The sequence below is a fragment of the Embiotoca jacksoni genome, unplaced genomic scaffold, assembly GCF_022577435.1.
Source record: "Embiotoca jacksoni isolate LCO1_2020_lvr unplaced genomic scaffold, fEmbJac1.0.p SCAF_23, whole genome shotgun sequence".
NCBI lineage: Eukaryota > Metazoa > Chordata > Actinopteri > Embiotocidae > Embiotoca > Embiotoca jacksoni.
Genome location: NW_027185374.1, coordinates 2743916 through 2763355, shown reverse-complemented (window position 1 = coordinate 2763355; position 19440 = coordinate 2743916). Strand labels below are relative to the sequence as shown.

The following is a 19440-nucleotide window of genomic DNA, read 5'->3' as shown; positions in this document are numbered from 1 at the left end:
GCTTCTGTTCCAGAAACAAAAGAATTCAAAGTGACATCTGGCATTTTGGTGCTCAGACAGACCTATTTTACACAATGTTTTTTTTTAAAGTCATGTTTCATAACTTGAGGCCACTTGTGCCATGAAATATGAAACACAAGGTCAGTCCCTGACTCTGCAGGAAGAGCAAGCAGGAGCAGTATTTAGTTCTATTTTTTTTTTATATATTTTAGAGCACTTAAATAGTATTGTTTGTTTCTTTTTGTGAATTTGTTACGTCATGGTTTTAAATGAGCGACATTATGATAAACATGATGACGATCTCAAACTTATTCTTGTACCGTAATCATCTTTTAAAACCCACATGTTGCATAATGGGCTTATTTAAATTAGTTTTATCTGGGGACCAGAGACTGAGTGTGTGTCGGCGTAACGTGGTCTGTGTTGGTGATAATAGAGTGTGTAGGAGGGAGGATGTACAAACACCTATTTGCTGAGCCGTCCTGCCATAAATTTGACTTAATTCCCACCACAATCACAGATCTCCCTTGTGGACCCGAAGCAATGAATCAGAAATCACTGTATTTATGGGAATAGGTTTAGTTATTTTTTTTTCCTGTTTTTTTTTATTGTCGTTCGTGCCTTAAAAAGACTAAAACAACCAGACTTGACTGCATGCTGAAATGCTTTCTGTAATTGCTGTTTAAAACCATTGAAACGTAGAATCTTACTCAAAGCTATCAGAACCAAACAATTCATGGACTAAGGTTGGAGATAAAACACCATAATGCTGACAATGTTTTCATGTTTTTTTTTTCCCATCCTATTAATCAACCTCAATCTTACATTCATATGTTCAGATTATTGGACAAACTTGACAAAATCTGAAGCCATGAAGTTTTAAACAAAAATTGCAGTGATCCCCCCCCTCATCTTCTGTGCCTGTGTAGTTACATAAAAGACCAACATAGTCTGATCTCATAACATGTTAAATCTGCTGTTATATAATTTGTTAGCCTGGTTTAATGGTTTTAGGAAGAATCACAGATTTCCCTACAGAGGTTTGAGCTCCTTTTAAATTTATGTGTCATTGTGTGCTGGTTTTGAAAACACTAATGTGTTGAAAATGCACTACACTTTCTACAATGGACACAAAGCATCTGATACGTTTACAAAAAAAAAAGAAACATGCACACACAGAAATAGCCAGATAACAGATAACAGATGAATTTTAAGAACCAAACTTAATTCTCATACCAATCTTTTTAAAATCACGTTATTAATAAAAGACATAAGTGAGTAGGTTGAGCAAGTTTTGGCAAGCTGTTGACAGACGACAGGCCATGGTGAGCATGAGTATAAATACAAAAACAATTACATTCTTCAGGTTCATTCTTTGAATAGAGTAAAATAGAGTAAAACTAACACTTAGACAGAAAACCAATGTATAAAATGTGATCATCCATCCGGCTGCGCAAATGACATATAATGTATTTTATTATAAGCATTGAAAAACAGACTTGCCTGGCATCATTTGATGAAGCACCATTTTAAAATCATGTACAAAATACAGCAATAATACATTGATTTATTTGTCACGTAACCTTTCATCTTATAATAATGTCTTACAAAATGGACAGATTTGCAGGCGGTACTGCGTCCCTTGCAGTAGTGTATCGATGTCCAGTGTGTGTTGTTATTACGATGGGATAACCAGCGGCCTTCTCTAACTTAAACCAGTCCTCTTGAGACGACGTAGAGGTTACTGCTTCACTCAGCGAGGATAGACTGCGACTTTGTTGAACGATATTAAAAGAAAATGTAGCTGATGATGCTGTGGCGGGTTTTTGACCGTGCAGGACAAACTCGGTTTGATGACCAGAGGAGATATTGAGATTGCAATGATGCCATCTAGAGGCAGAACTCAGGTACGTCATCATCAACTCTCATCTAAAGGGAAGTCCTTTGATATTTTTTGGGGAACATTGGTGACAATTGTATAAAGAAACCCTCACGGTAATATAAAATATAAAATATAAAAATAAAATAGAACTTGGTTGAACACAAGCTGCGGGTCAATTTGACCCGAGGACAGCGGGAGGGTTGAGACCAGCGGGTCCCTTTGAGTTCCTGTCTAATATCACGAGTCATCTTCAATGTTGAAAAAGATATAATAGAAGAGAGCGCTGACAGCCAGCAAGGCGACCGACAGCAGCATGTTCCTTCGGTTCTCCCCCCTCAGCATCTCCAGCTCCTTGTCTACAAATCAAAAACAAAATGAAGACCAGACGAAATACATGGCAGCCAGCAGTTTGTGTAACGTCGGGTGGGAACAAAACTTGCAAATGCCGTGCAGGATTTTGAGTGTGTAACACGCACCGAGCTTTTGCACCCGCTCGTTCATGATTGCCATTTCATCTTCCAGTTCTTGTCTGTGGAGCAGAAGAGAGAAAGAGTCACGAAGTTAGATGGTCATTCGTTTAGTTTGATTTCTGCAAGTAGAAGTTGTCAGCTGTCAGTCGTGGTTGCGTTGATCATGGAAGGACTTTGTCATTTAACCCCGTCGACTTATTGTCTGCTATAAAGTGGACAAGATCAATTTGTACTGTCCACTTGTCCACGATATGGTGGACTATACAGTGGACAATCCGAACACACCTTTGTTTGTCTCCGTCTTAGATAGAGGAGGGCTTGGGGGGGCCCTTTTCTATATTTGTGCCCAGGGGGGGGGTCCAAATTTCTCATAATCCGTCCATGGCGTTGACATAAAGTGGTGTTTACTCCACCACCTCCCTTCAGCACACGCGCCGAGCCTCACCTGTCCATCTCGGAGAGCTCCTCTTTCCTCTTCCTGAACTCCGCCCTCTCCAGGTTGTCGTGGCAACGCGCCCTCCGCTCCTCCAGACGGTCAATCTGCAGGATTTACAGGTGAGTGAATGAATGAATGAATGAATGAATGAATGACGTGTACAAGCGGGACAGGGAGTGAATGACGTGTACAAGCTGGGGAGCTCCGACACGTAACGGACGTCAAAAACAAACAAACAAAAAACAGCTATTTCGCCAGCAAAGGCGAGACAACAGCTTAAAGCGTCATACCTCAGTGGCGACACTTATTTTCTCTCGTCTTTTGTCTTTCAATTTGGCCATTTTGCGATTCAGCCGGTGACCGAGAGCGCACTCGGATGCCTGGCGGACAGAAGCTGTGAAAATGCGGAAGCTGTTTTTTTTTCTTTCTTCTTCTTCGTCATGTTTATTTCTTCCTTTCGGACACATCGCTACTCGGGAGCTCTGCTGCCCCCTGTCGATGTCGCGTGATAAACACACAAATAGTCATTAAAATCACCTGTGTGCTGTAAAATAACGTCCCGCTGCTTTATTTTTGAAATACTGTCGTGATTCCACTGAAACATGTGAATTGTTTAGTCTTTTTAACCAAAACAATGCGGATTGCAGGAGCCAAACTTGAGCTGCCTCCCTCCTCCTCCTCCTCCTCCTCCTCCTCCTCCTCCTCTTCCTCCTCCTCCTCCTCCCTGCCTGAAGACCTGCCAAACACAGACAAGTGAGCAAGAACAGAGAGTTGTACTAATCGGATTATATGACCTGAGAGGACACGACTTGATGAGCTGAGAGAGAAGAGGGACAAGGCCAGACAATCTTCCTCTCTATTAGATTCTTTTGTGGTAGTGAAAAAAATTTAAAAAAAAATGCCTCTTTTTATAAACCGGGACCAAATGTTTGCACATCAGATACATCTGCTGGAGCACAAATTAAGGGTAAGTCACTGCTAGAGGTTAGTGAAGGCCAAATGGGAGATTATCACAGTTTGTTGAGAGACTTTTGTGCTTTTTTTGAAGCTCCATTGAGGTTTTCCAACACATACTGACTACTTGTAATGTGTTTTGGGGGATATATGTTTCACTGTGTTTTCAGAGTAAAGAGGAGCGAATACTTGAGCTGGAGACAGAGAATGCTATACTTCATTTACGACTTGCCGAGGTAAGAAAATTTCTGCCATTCGTGACATACAGGATTAAACCTGCAGCGTTGTTCCTGACCATTTTATTCTTATTATTTTCTAATCTTGACATTTCATATTATATACACTACCTGCTTTATTATGTACACTCATATCATTTACAGCAATCAAGTACAAGAGCACAACCACATATTCTACTTTTCTGAAGCTTATTATGTCCAGTTGTTCTTAAAACTTTGCAACTATATGTTTATTTATTACATTGATATTTGCAGTGTTGTTGTTCTGGACCCCACAGCATTGAAATATTTCTAATATTTTATTGCAGTCAATATAAAGCGAGTCCATGGAACACTGTCGCAAATGGCAACCTCAATAATAAACATATAATTAATACCTCTCTGACATTGTCGACCAAAACTCAAAATTATTATCTTTAAAAAGGTGGAATTTATGGCCGAGCTTCGCATTGGAGTACATCTGATTTTGCAGCTGCACCTCATAGAGCGGCTACTGAGTGTGTTGCTATATTTATTTATTGACCTCCAGAAGGACATTGGAAGGCTTCTGTATGAATGAGTGTTTCTAAAGGACTTTTTGTGCCAGTTTGTGTGTTGATGTATGTTTGAGTTTCAGACGCTGCACTTTAGATTGAACAGGTTTTCACAACTTGGTGGCTGCTCTGGGAGTTGAAGCATTTGTTTTGAATACAACTTGAATATGTTTGGATGTGAAGAGAACTGAATTTGTAGGTGTAAGTGCTGCAAGGGGAGAAATGTTACAGGGGATTCTGGAGATCACCTTATCAGACATTTAAACAAAAAAAATAAAAAAAAAATGTAGTAAAATATGTGTTCTGTTGCACGGCACGTTGAAGAAAACCATCTACTAGGGAAAAAAAAAAGGTGTTTTTGTTTGTTTTTAACTGCTCAACTTTTGACAAACAATGAACTTTTCGAAAAGCTTGTGTCCTGTATTCAAATTCAGTTTCTTTACTATATATCACATGACAGTTGGGGCTAACGTTATTTCAGATGCCAGCCATGCTGTTGCTTCTGAAGCAAGGAGTCTGGAGGAACACTGGAGCCGAATAACCACGTTGATGTTACATCTTTTTCAGTGTTTGGGGAAACTGCGTCGGGACCATGAAGAGGAGACGAAGGCCGAGAGCCACGATCAGCTCCAGAGGAGCACACACAAGATCACCCGGTCAGCTGTCCTCAAGCTCCTCTCCGGAGTCCAGGTACAAATGTGCCGAGTTGTGTGTGTGTGTGTGTGGATGGTGAGCTGCATGTCTGAAAGTAGTAAAAAAAAAAAAATAAGTTGACAGCCCACGCACTTAGATTTTAGATTTTTGACTTGATCCCACAGTGGGGAAATTCGGTCGTCACAGCAGCATAGAAAGAACAAAAAGTTGCACACAGTATGAAAAAGAGCAATGAATAAATACTCACACACAGACTATATACGCAAAAAAAATGAATAAAATAAATACAAATAAACTTCATTTGTCCTCTGTGTGTTTGTGGCAGGCTGTGAAGCAGGACCTGAGCGAGGTGTTTGCAGTGTATGTGAGCTTCGCCACAGAGTTGGAGGAGCAGAGCAAGAAGCTGCTGGAGAAAGTGGAGCAGACCAGATCTTGTCTAAATGGTCACCGTGGAGACGAGTTTCAGGGTAAGTACCTAAATGTGTGGAGCCACAGGATGAGCACAAATGTAGGATCTTTTAAATCTCCTTGAGGTTACGTCTCTGAAGAAAAGGCTTCGTGTCGGCAGATGTTCGGAGTCAGAAAAAAACCAAATTCGGCCATCGCAGTGAATCCTGGCTGCAGGGAACTGAAACATGTCGACGGCCATTAGAGGAACAGCATCTTCAGGCAATCTAATGGATCCAAATATTGCATCAGTGCTCCAACAGGTCACTGTGTCATTGCACAAGTTAGATAATTTTGTGTTGACTTCACTTGAACTGCACAGTAGAGTTCATGTTCAAGAACCTTTGGGACAGACTATAACAGTATTTTGGGGGTGTAACAATTATATTTCTCTCAGGCAATATTATTTATTTATGCACATTTACAAGCTGCTGATGCGCAACTGTTGAGTAAGAATCCTTCAAATCAACAGTAAACATCACTAATCGATGATGAAAAAAGAAGGATACTGGACATTATTTTCAAAGTAATGCCGACGTCAAAAGCTGTTAATGCTGCTGAGTAGGAGGTTATTTAAAGGACTCACTTTCGTTACCTTTTTTCATTCAGCCGCTCTGTCTGTCTGTAATTCTGAAGTGGCTTACAGGTTATGTGCTGGCCGCTAATCCTCTATCACAGTCCCTCCCCCTCGCTCTCTCTCAGCTTGTCCAAGGTTGACGGTGCTGTGTTGTCCAGCCAGTCAGCTGCTCACTACCTCTCAGATTATTAGTGGGAAGTGATCTTCGTCACAGACTTTGACCCTGATAAACCTGAAGCACACGTTACACATAAAGCTGCTTCAAACTAAATGTCTTGTCGTGACTGAGCTCCTCGAGGAGAAATTAAGAATTACTCTCTGCAATTTGAAATACTCATTTGTTTTTTCTTTCCAATGTTGCACCTTGTTTGGCATTGGGCCTACGTGTTATTCAAGTTTTTTTTTTTTTATTAGCTACACCAGCTTATTGAATATCCCTAAAATGATAGAGATGTGGTTGCTGTACTGTCGGTTGCTGAGGCTGCTGAAATAAGTCGACATGCATCATTTCCAAGTATCTCATTGAATTATTGTGTTGAAACCAGACGAAGAGACAAATCCTGAAGTTGTTTGCATGTTTTTAAATGAAATGGTTGGAAAACGAATTGGACACAACAGCAGCACCCAGAATTATATGAATACCAAATGTCTTATATCATGAAAGCATACCAAATAAATCAAGTTAATATCATGAATGTTTTAAAGTGCAGTAATAATCCACAATGAAATAACATGAGATTTTTCTCTTACTTTTATGTGCACTTTTTGAGAATAACTTTTATTTCAATTTCTTTTTAATCATTGTGTGTGTGTGTGTGTGTGTGTGTGTGTGTGTGTGTGTGTGTGTGTGTGTGTGTGTGTGTGTGTGTGTGTGTAAGAGAGAGAGAGTGTTTGCGTGCACTTTAGGATTAAAGACTTGGCCTGAATTCAAAGATTTCCAACAGAGAACAGATGCCTCTGGCTTCAGCGTTGATTGTTCCATAGACAGCCTTTCATTCACTTGTCTTAAGATAGTTTGAGCTGCAGGTTTTAGACTGCTCTGGCTCCCCACTAAATCTGACCCAAGGTTAAATGGAGGGTAGAATCCGGTAGCAGACCTTCTTATTTGTTGTTGGGAAAAAAAAAAAATTAAACATGCTGTACAATATCTGTGTGAAACATTTAACCTCAGTCCACAAAAGAAAATTCTTCACCTTGTTTTAATATCGGTTGGACCTTTTCTCTCCGTGTCCAGATTTGCAGGCTCATGTTGCAGCTCTGGAGCGCTCTCTGGAGGAAGAAAGGGAGAGGTGCAGGGCAGAGAAGCAAAAGAGAAAAGAACTTCACAACATGCTGGTGGTGAGGAGACATGTTTGTTTTTTGTTTTTTTTGGTTAGAAGTAAAGTTTTCGTCTCAACAGTGGTGGATAGTAGATGAATGAGAAACTAATCTGATGTCTGTCTGCAGGAGCTGAGAGGGAACATCAGGGTTCACTGCAGGGTGCGTCCAGTTCTACACTTTGACCACATCCAGTCCTCCACCTCTGGATCAGGGTGGGTCCACACACCGTGCATCATGTCTCCACACCATAAAGTTCAGTGTGGTAAATTAAGAATGAGAGTTCTGTGCTTGAAAAATTGAAATAATCCAGTTTTATCCTTTTCTCTATCAGGCCTGCATCGTCAGAGGAAGTAGTCCATGCAATCACTGATGTGAGTTTTTACACTTTTAGAATGGATTTTTTTTTAAATTTTTTATTGCTGCGAACCTGCATCAGTGACTTGTTACTTCTTCTTTTTTTTTCAGGACTCAGTGATGGTGAATTCCCTGAAGACAGGGATGCCAATGCAAAATAAGATGTTTGAGTTTGAGAGGTAAGATGAAACACTGACATCATGATGCAGTGTGCATTGTTTTTCTGATTTGTTAAACAATTAGTCACTGAGGCAGCTGTGCTCCTCCCAGGGTACATGGACCAGAAGATTCCCAGGATGCTGTGTTTGAGGAAGTCAAGCCGCTTCTTACATCTCTGCTGGATGGGTGATGATCCAAAATATCCCTATATCAAATCAAATGTATTCATTAAACTCTGTGTCTATCACTCTCCTACCTGAATGTGGGATTATAAATGAAGAACAAACTGAAGAAAATACAAATCAAACAGTATGACATTAAGGCTCCGGCATTAACTGAGAGTCCGCTCTTGCCTTTGCAGTTATAATGTGTGTATCATGGCTTACGGGCAGACAGGCAGTGGGAAGACACACACCATGATGGGATCGCAGCCGCCGGAGGAGCACTCAGGGATGCAGCAGGAGGCCCAGCAGGGTATTATCCCCAAGGCTGCTGCTGAGCTCTTTCGGTGAGACAGAACAGGCCTGTTGTTTTTGGGAAAAGTCCAAAATGTAATGAATAATCTCTGCAAGAGGTTTGTCTTTCTGCTGCGAGAAAAACCACAATTGACCTGGATTTAAAATTCTAATTCAGTTGTTTCACCCATCAGAAATATAATGTGAATTTTGTACATAATGTGTTTTCCTCGTATGTCCATTTCCCGTGTGACACCCAGGCTGATCTCTGAGAAGCCGGCAGAGAGTCACACGGTGGAGGTGTCTGTGGTGGAGGTCTACAACAACGAGGTGTTTGACCTGCTTGCCAAAAATGAGCTCGGCAACGTCGCCAGTCACCGGCGGGACGTCATCACCACCTCCTCCGGTGTCACCCAGGTCACCTCCCTCACATACGAGTGAGTACAGCCGGAGCTGCAGTGAATGTGTGTGAAGGTTTTTATTTGCGCTTCTTCATGAAGGGTCTCGATATGAGATTCTGTAATTACACGAGCAGTTTCATGAAACATCTTTTAAGAAATGATGGCTTTTGATGTCTAATGGTTTGCAGTAGCAGTTCATTTAAAGCTCCACTATTTGATATTTTTTTTCTGAACAATGGTATGTGACGTGAAAAGAGGGTGTTGTTTTACTGATGGACCGACATAGATCACCCAACTTGTTCCCCTCAGATTGTTTGAGCTTTATAGCTTTTCTTTAGTTCTTGATTGTACAGACAGAAATTCTGCTCTCCTAAACTCCACCTCGAGCTGCCGCAGGCAGAAAAAAAAGAAACTCAACCCACACACTCCACGCTGCATGCCCAGCACTAAACTGCAGATTGATGTTTACTTTAATAAGTTAAAGAACCAGATATTCTTCTTAAAAAACGTATGGTGGTGGAGAAAAATTGAGCTAAAGAAGAGTGCAGGTGAAAGGCACACGGCTTCTAATGAATGTTGCGCTGTAGCTGCTTGATGTGCAAACAGACAACTGTTTGAGAAGTCATTCGCCATGCATAGCAACTTTTAAAGTGCTTTTTAGTATACACACAGAGCTCTTCTGTTCCCAAGAAAAAAAATGGTAATAACATCATCCTGAAACCGGCATTAACGGATTCATTTGGTCACTTAGGAGCAGCAGAACAAGGTTTTTTGAAAATGAGGGATGTTTTGGATTCTCTGCTATGGGAAAGACTTTTATTAAGTAGTAGAAGATTTTAGAATTAGGAGCAGATAGTTTTTCGACTTGAAGTCAATCGTGCTTAACTTAAGAAGTTCGCTCAAATCACATAATAAAGAGCTTTCACTCTTACAGTGAAAATATGTAGAGATATCTTTGCTTCTCCAGAAGTGGGATAAGTGGATATGGTTAATATGTTCGCTTGTATTTTTTTGCTGTGTTTTGGTCTCCTCCACTTCTCCAGCTGCTACATGCTGCATTATGTTCAACAGTTTGTTTGGTGTTGGGCAGGAATACAATGTTCCCTTTTTTTTTTTTTTTTTTTTCACCGTTACCTGCCCGCTGTGTCTGAAAACGATGACAATATGCTGTGGGTTTATAGAATATCCTGACAGCAGCTTCAAGAAACAAAATGTTTGTTAATTGGCTTTCTCGGTTTGTTCCACAGGCCTGTGCGTAATGCCTCTGAGGTGATGCAGATTATCGGCAGTGTCCTGAAGCTCAGGGCTCACTGTCCCACCCTCATCCACACGGACTCGTCTCGCTCTCACCTCATTGTCACCCTCAACATTTCCTCCAAGAGCCCCAACGCACTGGCCCTCGGTGAGATGCATTCACAGACACGTTCACGTTGACACCAACGACCCTTGTTGCCCACACGTCACCTCACTGTGAATTTATCGCCGCTCCGTTCAGCCCGCAAGCTACAGAGTGCCAAGATGGACATGCAGCGCATCACCCACAAGGAGTGGTGGAGTCCACGCTGTCGCCGTGCCAACCCCGCCGCCCGCAACGCATCCGACAAACCCTACGCGAGCTCCGCGTCCTCTCCCTGCCCCTCCCCTTCCTACTCCCCTTGTCCCTCCCCCCGGCACAGCATCTCACAGACTCCGTTCAGGACCAGGCTGCAGCTGGTGGACCTGGCAGGGAGCGAGTGTGTCGGTAGGAGCTCAGCACTGAAGGATGCACTTTGAATTTGTAGGAATGATGGGAGCATTGGTCCCCGAGTGCTTTAAGATGCACAACGCGAGACTTTAACTGGAAAAATGAACCTGTCTTAATATGCTTAATAAGTCTGAACCATGAAATATCAAATGATTGATAAAAGATTAAGTAAGGATTTAGTTCTTAAGAATCACCCACTTTTCTTTTTTTTAAACCATTATTTACAGAGTGCACTAAATCTGGTTCAACCAATTCGTGTTCACTGAGCAGATCAGCTAACTTAATACAGCATATACATATGTGTACCAGGTATGTCTGGAGTTTCGGGTGCAGCTCTGTGGGAGGTGTCGTGTATAAACCGCAGTCTGTCGGCTCTGTCTGACGTCCTGGGAGCTCTGGCCGAACAGAGACCACACGTCCCCTACAGGAACAGCAAACTCACTCATCTGCTGCAGGATGCCATAGGTGAGACACAAACAGACACACACGCTTCCCATGTGCTTCCCCTGCGCAAGAGTCCTTGAACCCTACAATGTTTTCATCCAGCTGACATATCGCAGATACTGACACCGAATCATGCCCAGAAAATGAAAAAAAAGAAGATATGTACACTCCATATAATAAAATGCCATTGTCACTCTTGACTCAACATCTGCCTTGAATCTCTCCTCTTGTTCCTCTTCGTCTTGTCCACCAGGCGGCGATGCCAAGCTGCTGGTGATGCTGTGTGTCTCTCCGACCCAGCGCTTCATCACAGAGTCCCTGCAGTCGCTGGGTTTTGGCTCGCGGGCGCGTCAAGTCCAGAAGGAGCCGCCCCGAAGGAAAAATAATACCCTCAAAGTTAAGTGACGAGGCACAGAAAGATTTAATCCTTTGCAGATGCTGTGGCACTTTTACCAGTCATGTGAACAGAACAGTGAGCATTTAAGAAAGAGAAAGATGAGGCGAACAAAAAGGGTAAAGGTCCCGGCCTACAATCTGCTTCTTTCTGTATGAAAGAACAAAGCTAAGAACAGTGTAAGAGATTGTATCTGTGGACCCTTGAAAACACTGACACATCCAAGTTCACAGCCTTAAACAGCATAACAATTTCTTACTGCAGTTACTGGACGTCCTGTTGGATTACTCAGGAGTCATATTTTTATTGTTTCTTTTAGTAACTTACCATTTTTATCATTAGTCAACATCTTTTAGCTATGTTCAGTAGTTTCTGGTATTCTTTCATTCATATTAACCTTAAGTAGAGACTCTTAGTGTGAAATTAACACAGACAATCATGAAATTCCTGTTCAGCATGTGTAACAATAAAAAATACTGCAATTAGTAATTTATTCATTAACTTTTCAGCATTAAGATGTAGATGATGGCAGTAGTGAGCAAAACTGCAGCGTATAATACGAAAGCTTTTTGACTGGAGCAGTCTTCACATACTCATTTTAATACTTCCTGCTCCTGCTTTGCCTTTTCTCTCTCTTTTTTAAATTTTTTTTAGCATTACTGGGTGCAACTATGTTTATAGAGTTGATGTATTCTACACGTGTAATCATCACCTTGTTTTTTGGTTGCACAATACCAATCATCCGAAAGCCTTGATAGAATAGAAAACGGTGTTAATATTACTTGAAAATAAACAGATGATATGCAAATATGTCTTTGTGTATTAGTCTGTGCCAGAAAAAAGGTACTGGAAACTTACTGTCATTCGTTAATTAACAACAGTGTTTGAGTACACTGTACATAACTTGTTTATTTTTTAGAGGGACAGCACAGTTTATGACTCACAAAAGGATTCCAATACAAATTACTTGAAAATGTTGGGAGTTGTTCCAATAAACTGTCGGCTCCTGATTACAAAGAAAAGAAACACACATAAACGCAGCAGCACAGTGTTACTTTTAGGTTTTTATCTGTAAATTACTAGGAACTGTCAGGTAGAATATTGTACATTGGCAATATTCAAATAGGGATTTGTAAAACTGATTGTACAGTGTGATTTAAACTCATCAGTGTGACACTGAAGTACACCGGCTGATTGCAAATGCAATTTCAGGTGTGTTAACTACAGTTTAGTGTTGGGAAGAAAACAAATCAGACAATTCTCTCCCAGGTTGGACATCTTCACAGCCTAAAAAAAAAATAACACTGTGTATCTGGTAATTGAATCTCTTTTTCATCAGCCCCCCCTTAAACATTCACATTTTTTTAATAAGCCTCCTCTAACAACGGGCTGCAAACTGCAATGAGAGCTCCTCACAACAAAGTTCTATTCCACAACATCCCAAAGCTGAGGATGAGGAGAGGAGGATGAGGATGAAGAGAGAGGAATGTGAAACAGTGATAACACGTGAACGTTGTAATTTTATTCTTCACTCTGTCTCTACACGTGAGACCGTTTCCAACAGGATGGTTTTTCATCGCACGTCCAGATATGAGTCATTTGGGAAATTTCCCTTCGAGACTGGATTTTTTTACACATGGCTGAAGTGAGTCGGCTTCACTTGACAGTTGATAATTTGAACGTCTGCTGTAAAATGTATTCTGGGCTTCTAACCTGCAGACATACAGACTTATTCCCTGTAAACTTGACTTTTTGAGGTGAAACCTATACGAGATCATTTTTAGATGCTTATTGACAAAAATGTTGATATAATTAGGACGTTAGATGTCAACGTGTAGATTATTAAGTAAATAAAGATCACAATAAAACACTATACAATAAAAGCAGAACCAACACCAGTTCCAACACCATGAGCAAAAAGAAAACGGAGCATTTTACAACAACATGATGATGAGGAGTTTTCATTTGCACCCTACAATCTTATGGAATAAAATGATAAGTACAGGCAGGGCTACATTCCTTAAACATGGCTTATGTACTGCAGGCTAACATGGTGTTATCCAGATAAAAGGACCTTCTTAATTCTCTTCCTCCAATTTGTTGCATTAAAGTAATAATCTGAAAGGATTTAATCTAAATAAATGTAGTTTTCCTATCACCCACCAGTGGTTCTGCCAGAGAAGGTAGGTGGAGCTAAAACAATGGGCAGTATGCAACGCGTCACACAGGCAAATACTCTTTGGATCTCTGAGGTTCAAAAACACAGCCGCAATGAACACTTTTTGATGATCATTTCTCAGTAATTCACAAATGGAATATCATAATTATGTAAAAAATAATTGCACCCATAATTAAAAGGAGTAATTAATCTAAAACGGACTTTGTTTGTGGTTCACCTGAGGTCTTGGACGTGATTCAGCTAGCTGTGAATAAAGCTGAACTTTTGCAGGTGTGAGTTGAAGGACTCTGACAACAGCTCGTTATATCAGTTTGGACAAACTGAAAAATCCTGACGGTCATCTGCTGTCAAATCAAAGTCATCTGTGTACAGAAGAGACAAACTCAGCTCAACAACAACAAATCCATTACATGTAGAGCTGAAACATAACATTAGAGTTTTATTAATTCAAGCAAACTGTTACAGTCAACAGTTACATAAGTTACATGGTATACAGTATTGATCTAATCATTTTTTTTTTTTTTAAACCAGGGTTTCTGTCCCCCTGTCCCTTGTCCCCCCCCCCCCCCCCAAACATAGAAACAGCAAATCCATACAAGCGCAGGCAAGTAAGTAGTAACAGCACAATACATTCATCAACTCAACGATACGTTTGTACGAACAATAAGGCAAGTAGAAGAAAAAAAAACAAAAAAACAGAAAAGGATGGCAGACATTTTCTTTGAAATGAGCCGAAACAAGGCATAATGTATCCGTCTCTTTTAGGCCTCAAAAGGCAGTATCGCGCAGAATTTATTCTTTTGAAGAACAGTTGCTACTGTAGTACCAAACGAGGTAAGGCTTCTCGTCAGTGGGCAGGTACTCAGTAAAGGGAGATCTGGGGGGGGAGGGGGGGGGGGAGAAAGCTGCCTTCGGTGATGCCGAGTGGTTTGTACTTCTGTACATTGAATATTTATCAGGGACGATAAGAGAGGCAGGAATTCTGATGTACATCTACACCATCAAATCACTTCCAGTGTCCATTTCTGTAGCAAATAGCGCGAGAAAATGAGGGGAGCTGAGAATACTTCAAATAAATGGCTTCGCGTTTCTCTGTCAACGTGAGCAGAAGTGGCTCCGCCGAACCTGGACAGACAGGAGAAGCGCAATCTCTCGGCGTACATTTCTCTGGGGTGAAGGGTTAGATGCAAGTGGATGGATACGCACACATGTGGCCGAGGCAGCCGCGTGCTTCCCCCGTCTTCATTTCAACCACACAACAATCATCACATGACATGGCGACACAATCTTCTGCTTGTTCGTAGTGGTAAAGTCAGTCCTGATAACACGAGGGGAAACAAAAGACAACCCAGCTGGTGTTCAAACTGTTCACGTAGTGGTCAGTATCGGAAACTACTGGCCTGTTAAAACTGCAAACGTTTTAGCAGTAAAAAGGAAATAAAAGACGATAAAAGAAAACAGCATTCACTCAATGCCATGTTCAGCCACCAGATGGCAAAAAAAAAAAACCTATGTTGAAGAACTAAAGATAGATGCAACATGCCTCCATTTTTTCCTTCTTTTTTTTTTTTTTTTTTTTTTTAAACATTAACGTACAGATCAGAAACAAAAACAAGTGGCTCTTCAAAAAAGTTATTTTCATGTATAACAATGGTAAACATGAGGATTTCACGACAAGAAATCCAGCGGAAACAAGGTCGCGTGATAGTGCAGGAAAAAGAATGAATGCAAAAGAGAACTTGTCTTGGACCATTAGAAAGACCGACGAGGGCGACGTGGAGACTTTCCACCGAACACGAAGCACGACGAGACAGAGATATGATCAAAAAATAAAAAAATAAAAAAGAAGAAGCTCGACGGAGGAAAAGTGGGCAGTAACCACGTTTGTCTTCTCGGATGGCGAGGTGTGGGGTGTTGGTGGAGGGTGTTGGGCACCTGAACACGTTTGTCCTCTGCCTCCAAACGCCGCTCTCTCTCCTTTTTCGTCCTCGCCGCCGTCACTCCATCCAGTCGCCTTCGTCGAACTCGGACTCGTCCTCGGAGTCGGAGTACTCCACGGCGATGCGGCGCGACAGGATGGTGGCCACGTCGTTCCCGACGCGCTCGTGCTTCGCCTCTTGCTCTCGCTGCTCCTCCACTTTTCGCAGCTGTATGCCTGCAGCGGGGAAACGGACAGAGGAAGACTTAAGTTTCAGATAATGAAGAACAATCGAATTGTTCTGGAAAGTGAGACACATTTGAAAAAGAAAGAAAAAAAACCAAAAACATTTAACGAACCAATATCACAAAGCAGGACTGCGATGAAGCTAAATTCGTCCAACAGAGCGGATCTTCCTGCTAATTTTTTATTGATGTGATGTGAAGTTCTCATTTTAAAATCTGGCAGCTCATTGGACACATCCAGAAGGAATTAAACAGTGGAGATGAGTGGACTCTCATTCAGGGATGCAAGTATTCATTTTTATTTTCTAATTCTTATGTGTATAAAATGACACCTGTATGTTCATATAAGATAACAAAAAAAGAGGTTCAATGTTTATATACAATTTCCCAGAGTCCATTGGGACGTCTACAGATTTATTTTGTATTTGACCGACAGTCTAAATAACTAAAAATATACAGTTAACTATAATGTTAAAATTGAAAGGCAGCAAATTCGGGGGAAATTTTTGCTTCCAAAAAAAAAAGAACTAATTATGAATATTTCCGCTTATTATTTATATATCATTTGACTAATCACTTAATCTTTACTCTTGCCATTGCTGGCTGAAGCCATGGACCTCTTTAAAAAAAAAAAAAAAAGGTCCTAGAAAGACTCAGTTTGCAGATCTGACAGTATGTTGAACAAATAAGTTTCTAGTCAAACACATCTCACCTTTTCTGATAGCCTCCAGCAGGACACTGCGTGCATCGCTGATGGGGGGAAGATTGGCTGGATGGTGCCTCTTGGTCCCCATATCGTGGATGGTGTGGGGTGATGGGGAGGCCATGGCTCCTGCTGAAGGGAAGGCCGGCACAGGCGGTGGGCCTGATAGGCAGGGGGACGAGCTCCGTGCTCCGGGGAGGGGCAGCGGAGGTGGTGGTGGGGGAGGGGGCAAGATGGAGCCGTCCGACTGAGTCCCGGAGCCCATGGACGGGCCCTTGTCCAGGACCTGCTGGAGACGGGCCGGGGACACGGAGTGGAGGGGGGGCGCCACGGGTGGAGGGGCTGGGTGGAGCACTCCAGGGGCTATCTGGAGCGGAGCAGGGGGAGGCGGGATGGCCGGGGACTGCTGCTGGATTGGTAGCGGAGGAATAGGGGGAGGAGGGGTGCCCCGCAGGCCTGAGGAAGGTAAAGGGGGAGGAGGAGGGGGGAGAGGGGGAGGCGGTGGAGGAGGAGTGTTGGAGTTGCGGCCTGCCGTCCGGGCCGGAGACTGGGGTCTGCTGTCGGAAAAACCCGAACTGGAGCTGGTGGGGGAGGGGAGTGTGTGTGTGTGTGTGTGTGTGTGGGGGGGGGGGGGGGGGGGGGGGGGGGGGGGGGGAAGAGAGCACAAGAGAAAGGTTTACATTTCCCTGATTATATTTAGTTTGTAACTTGGACCAATCAAGCTTCCCTCTGCAATTTGTTTATTTTCACGACATGCACCTTTAGCCTCAAGTCTTTTAGTCGTACATCACGTCTCACAATCCTCAAGATGTCTGTCTTAAAATGTGTCTGGAAAATGTATAAAGTCTTCAGTTCGCAACCAATTCATGCAACTAGCTTTATGTTTATTGTGTTGCTAGCTACAGCAGATCAAATCTGCAAGCGTCCATTATTCCATTGGAAATCTTCCACTGTTGACTGCTGGAGAATGGTAGCAACAGTACCAAACGGGCGTGACAGTTGTGTTCTAGCAGAAGAACAGCCAAGATCATTTTGTGCAGCAAAATCGAATTATTTCTTTTCCATTATGAATGTGCAGCAGCACATCAGATTCAGCTGCTGCGAGTGCTGGAAGTAAACATGACTCTCTGAAACTGCAGTGTTGTCAGAGAAGTTCTGAAGAGTTAAGTAAAGTCACGATGCCAAAAAAAAACCTCTACTTTAAATGCGAGCGTGCCGTATTACACGTCGAGGGTCACTGAATTTGAGGGAAGAGTATTGAAATCTCGGAGCGTGTGGACGTCACTGTAACTCGCACATTAGCGGCATTTGTTGTTGATTGATGCCGACGCTGTGGATCCATGCAGTACAGCCACCGATCAGGACTTTGCAACAAAAACATCAACTTCTTCCTGCAGAGAAAATGGCACTTCAGATTGTAGACAAAAAGGCAAACGTGAAGCTGCGTCTGCAACGATGTCTACTTCCTGTGCCTCATTAAAAAGGCGAGGGAAGTTTGTGGAGGGGGATGAAGTGAGAAAATGAGATGTAAAACATGATGATAGGGATTCATGAAAGGGAAAAGACGAGTCGACAAACGACCGAAAAGTAAATAAGAATGGGACAGATAAAGATGGGGAAAGAGAGAGTTTGTGAGCGAGAGGAGGAGACGGCTGCAAGGACAACCGCAAAATCAATGCGATATTTCTCTGGCGTTGCCTTTATCATTCCCTCTGATCTCTCCAGACCCTCAAACAGTGACATATGCGTCAAACAGAATAAATACCACGGGGGGGGGGGGGGGGAATTGAATGCCACTCACTGCGACAAACTGATGGATAAAAATAAAAAAAATTAAAAAGATCAACAAAGGGATAGAGATGGGATTGCGTGTGGGATACTGTGTACAAATAATTCTAACAATTGCTCAAATCTGCACCTTTTTCCCTTTTTTTTTTTTTTTTGTAGCTCAAGTGAGTCGGAAACTAGAACTCGAGTAACTAACAGAGTGAAAGCTGAGGTTGTGTGTCGTTGTGGCCTGGCCCACCTGATCACAGAGGGTGGCTTGATCTCTCCCAGTGGGTGCATGGGCGGGTGGCGGCGGCGGAGGGTCGTGGGGTCGCGAATACATTCTGTCCCCAGTCCGGTTCAGCAGCTCGTTCATCTGACTGTAGGGCAGCGCTGCCAGCGAGAAGGGCCCGTCCAACTGCTCCATGTACAAGTGAGTCCTGAGCAGAGAGATGTATTTCCATCATGTGTTCGGTTGGCCGATTTTTTTTAAATTTTTATTTATGTTTAGCGCCTGGTGGCACATTTGAGTTCTTTGCACCTCACATTCTTACGCGCGTTTTCTAGCTGAACGCAACATAAAGTATTCTGGGTAACACTAATTGCTCATACCTCACACTGAAAATAGATGCAGGTTGTCAGCCAGTTTACCTCATGGCCGCTTGTAAAAGATCCATGCTTCACCTTCCTCAGCTTCGTCTTTTACTAATCAACAGTGATGAGGTCAGAGCCGCTGACGGCGTGCAGGATTTCTGGGTCATTTACGGTCAGTTTCATGATCCGACACACCTCGATTTCTTCATGTGCCGCAGCCTTGTGTTAAATTACGGCCTCTACCCAAGCAAACAATCTCCGTTTGTGACCCCTTGTCACACAATGCATGCCAATGAGGTGATTGAGTTTAGGGGCTTGAAAGGGTAAAGCGCAGAGTTGCCCCTCCCTCAAAAAACAAACAAACAGGGATTACAAAAAAAGTAATAAAAAAAAAAATAAAAAAAACAACTGAAAAAAACACACACAAAAAAATGATTTTTGCATAGCAGAATTATTTCCTCCTGTAAATCTTCTTTCTATCCTCAGGCTGTGATAAACCATTATGCCAGACAATAACCCATATGACCTACATGCATAAACAAGGTCATGTGTATGTTTTCTCCTGGCCACTAGA

General features: G+C 42.3%; 3 protein-coding genes across 3 annotated transcripts in view; 1 reads left to right on the top strand and 2 right to left on the bottom strand.

Moving 5' to 3' along the window:
- Positions 1–1192: 1192 nt before the first annotated feature.
- On the bottom strand, positions 1193–3203 carry ccdc167 (coiled-coil domain containing 167). Its single transcript, XM_069158715.1, has 4 exons — positions 3079–3203; positions 2798–2892; positions 2359–2411; positions 1193–2238 (listed from the first exon to the last, which is right to left on the bottom strand). The coding sequence occupies exons 1-4, from the start codon at positions 3127–3129 to the stop codon at positions 2120–2122; spliced, it is 318 nt and encodes a 105-aa protein (XP_069014816.1). The 5' UTR covers positions 3130–3203; the 3' UTR covers positions 1193–2119.
- Positions 3204–3520: 317 nt separating this feature from the next.
- On the top strand, positions 3521–12224 carry kif25 (kinesin family member 25). The gene is made up of 15 exons (XM_069158232.1): positions 3521–3755; positions 3913–3978; positions 5079–5201; positions 5491–5632; positions 7424–7527; positions 7636–7721; positions 7841–7880; positions 7975–8042; positions 8134–8208; positions 8384–8530; positions 8738–8914; positions 10126–10280; positions 10374–10619; positions 10932–11087; positions 11320–12224. The coding sequence occupies exons 1-15, from the start codon at positions 3687–3689 to the stop codon at positions 11469–11471; spliced, it is 1806 nt and encodes a 601-aa protein (XP_069014333.1). The 5' UTR covers positions 3521–3686; the 3' UTR covers positions 11472–12224.
- Positions 12225–15550: 3326 nt separating this feature from the next.
- wasf1 (WASP family member 1) overlaps positions 15551–19440 on the bottom strand; it is a 55175-nt gene continuing 51285 nt past the window's right edge. Inside the window, 4 exon segments of the mRNA XM_069158233.1 lie at positions 15551–15794; positions 16515–17086; positions 18532–18578; positions 18580–18712. Coding sequence (XP_069014334.1) covers positions 15637–15794; positions 16515–17086; positions 18532–18578; positions 18580–18712 — 910 coding nt within the window. The 3' untranslated portion in view covers positions 15551–15636.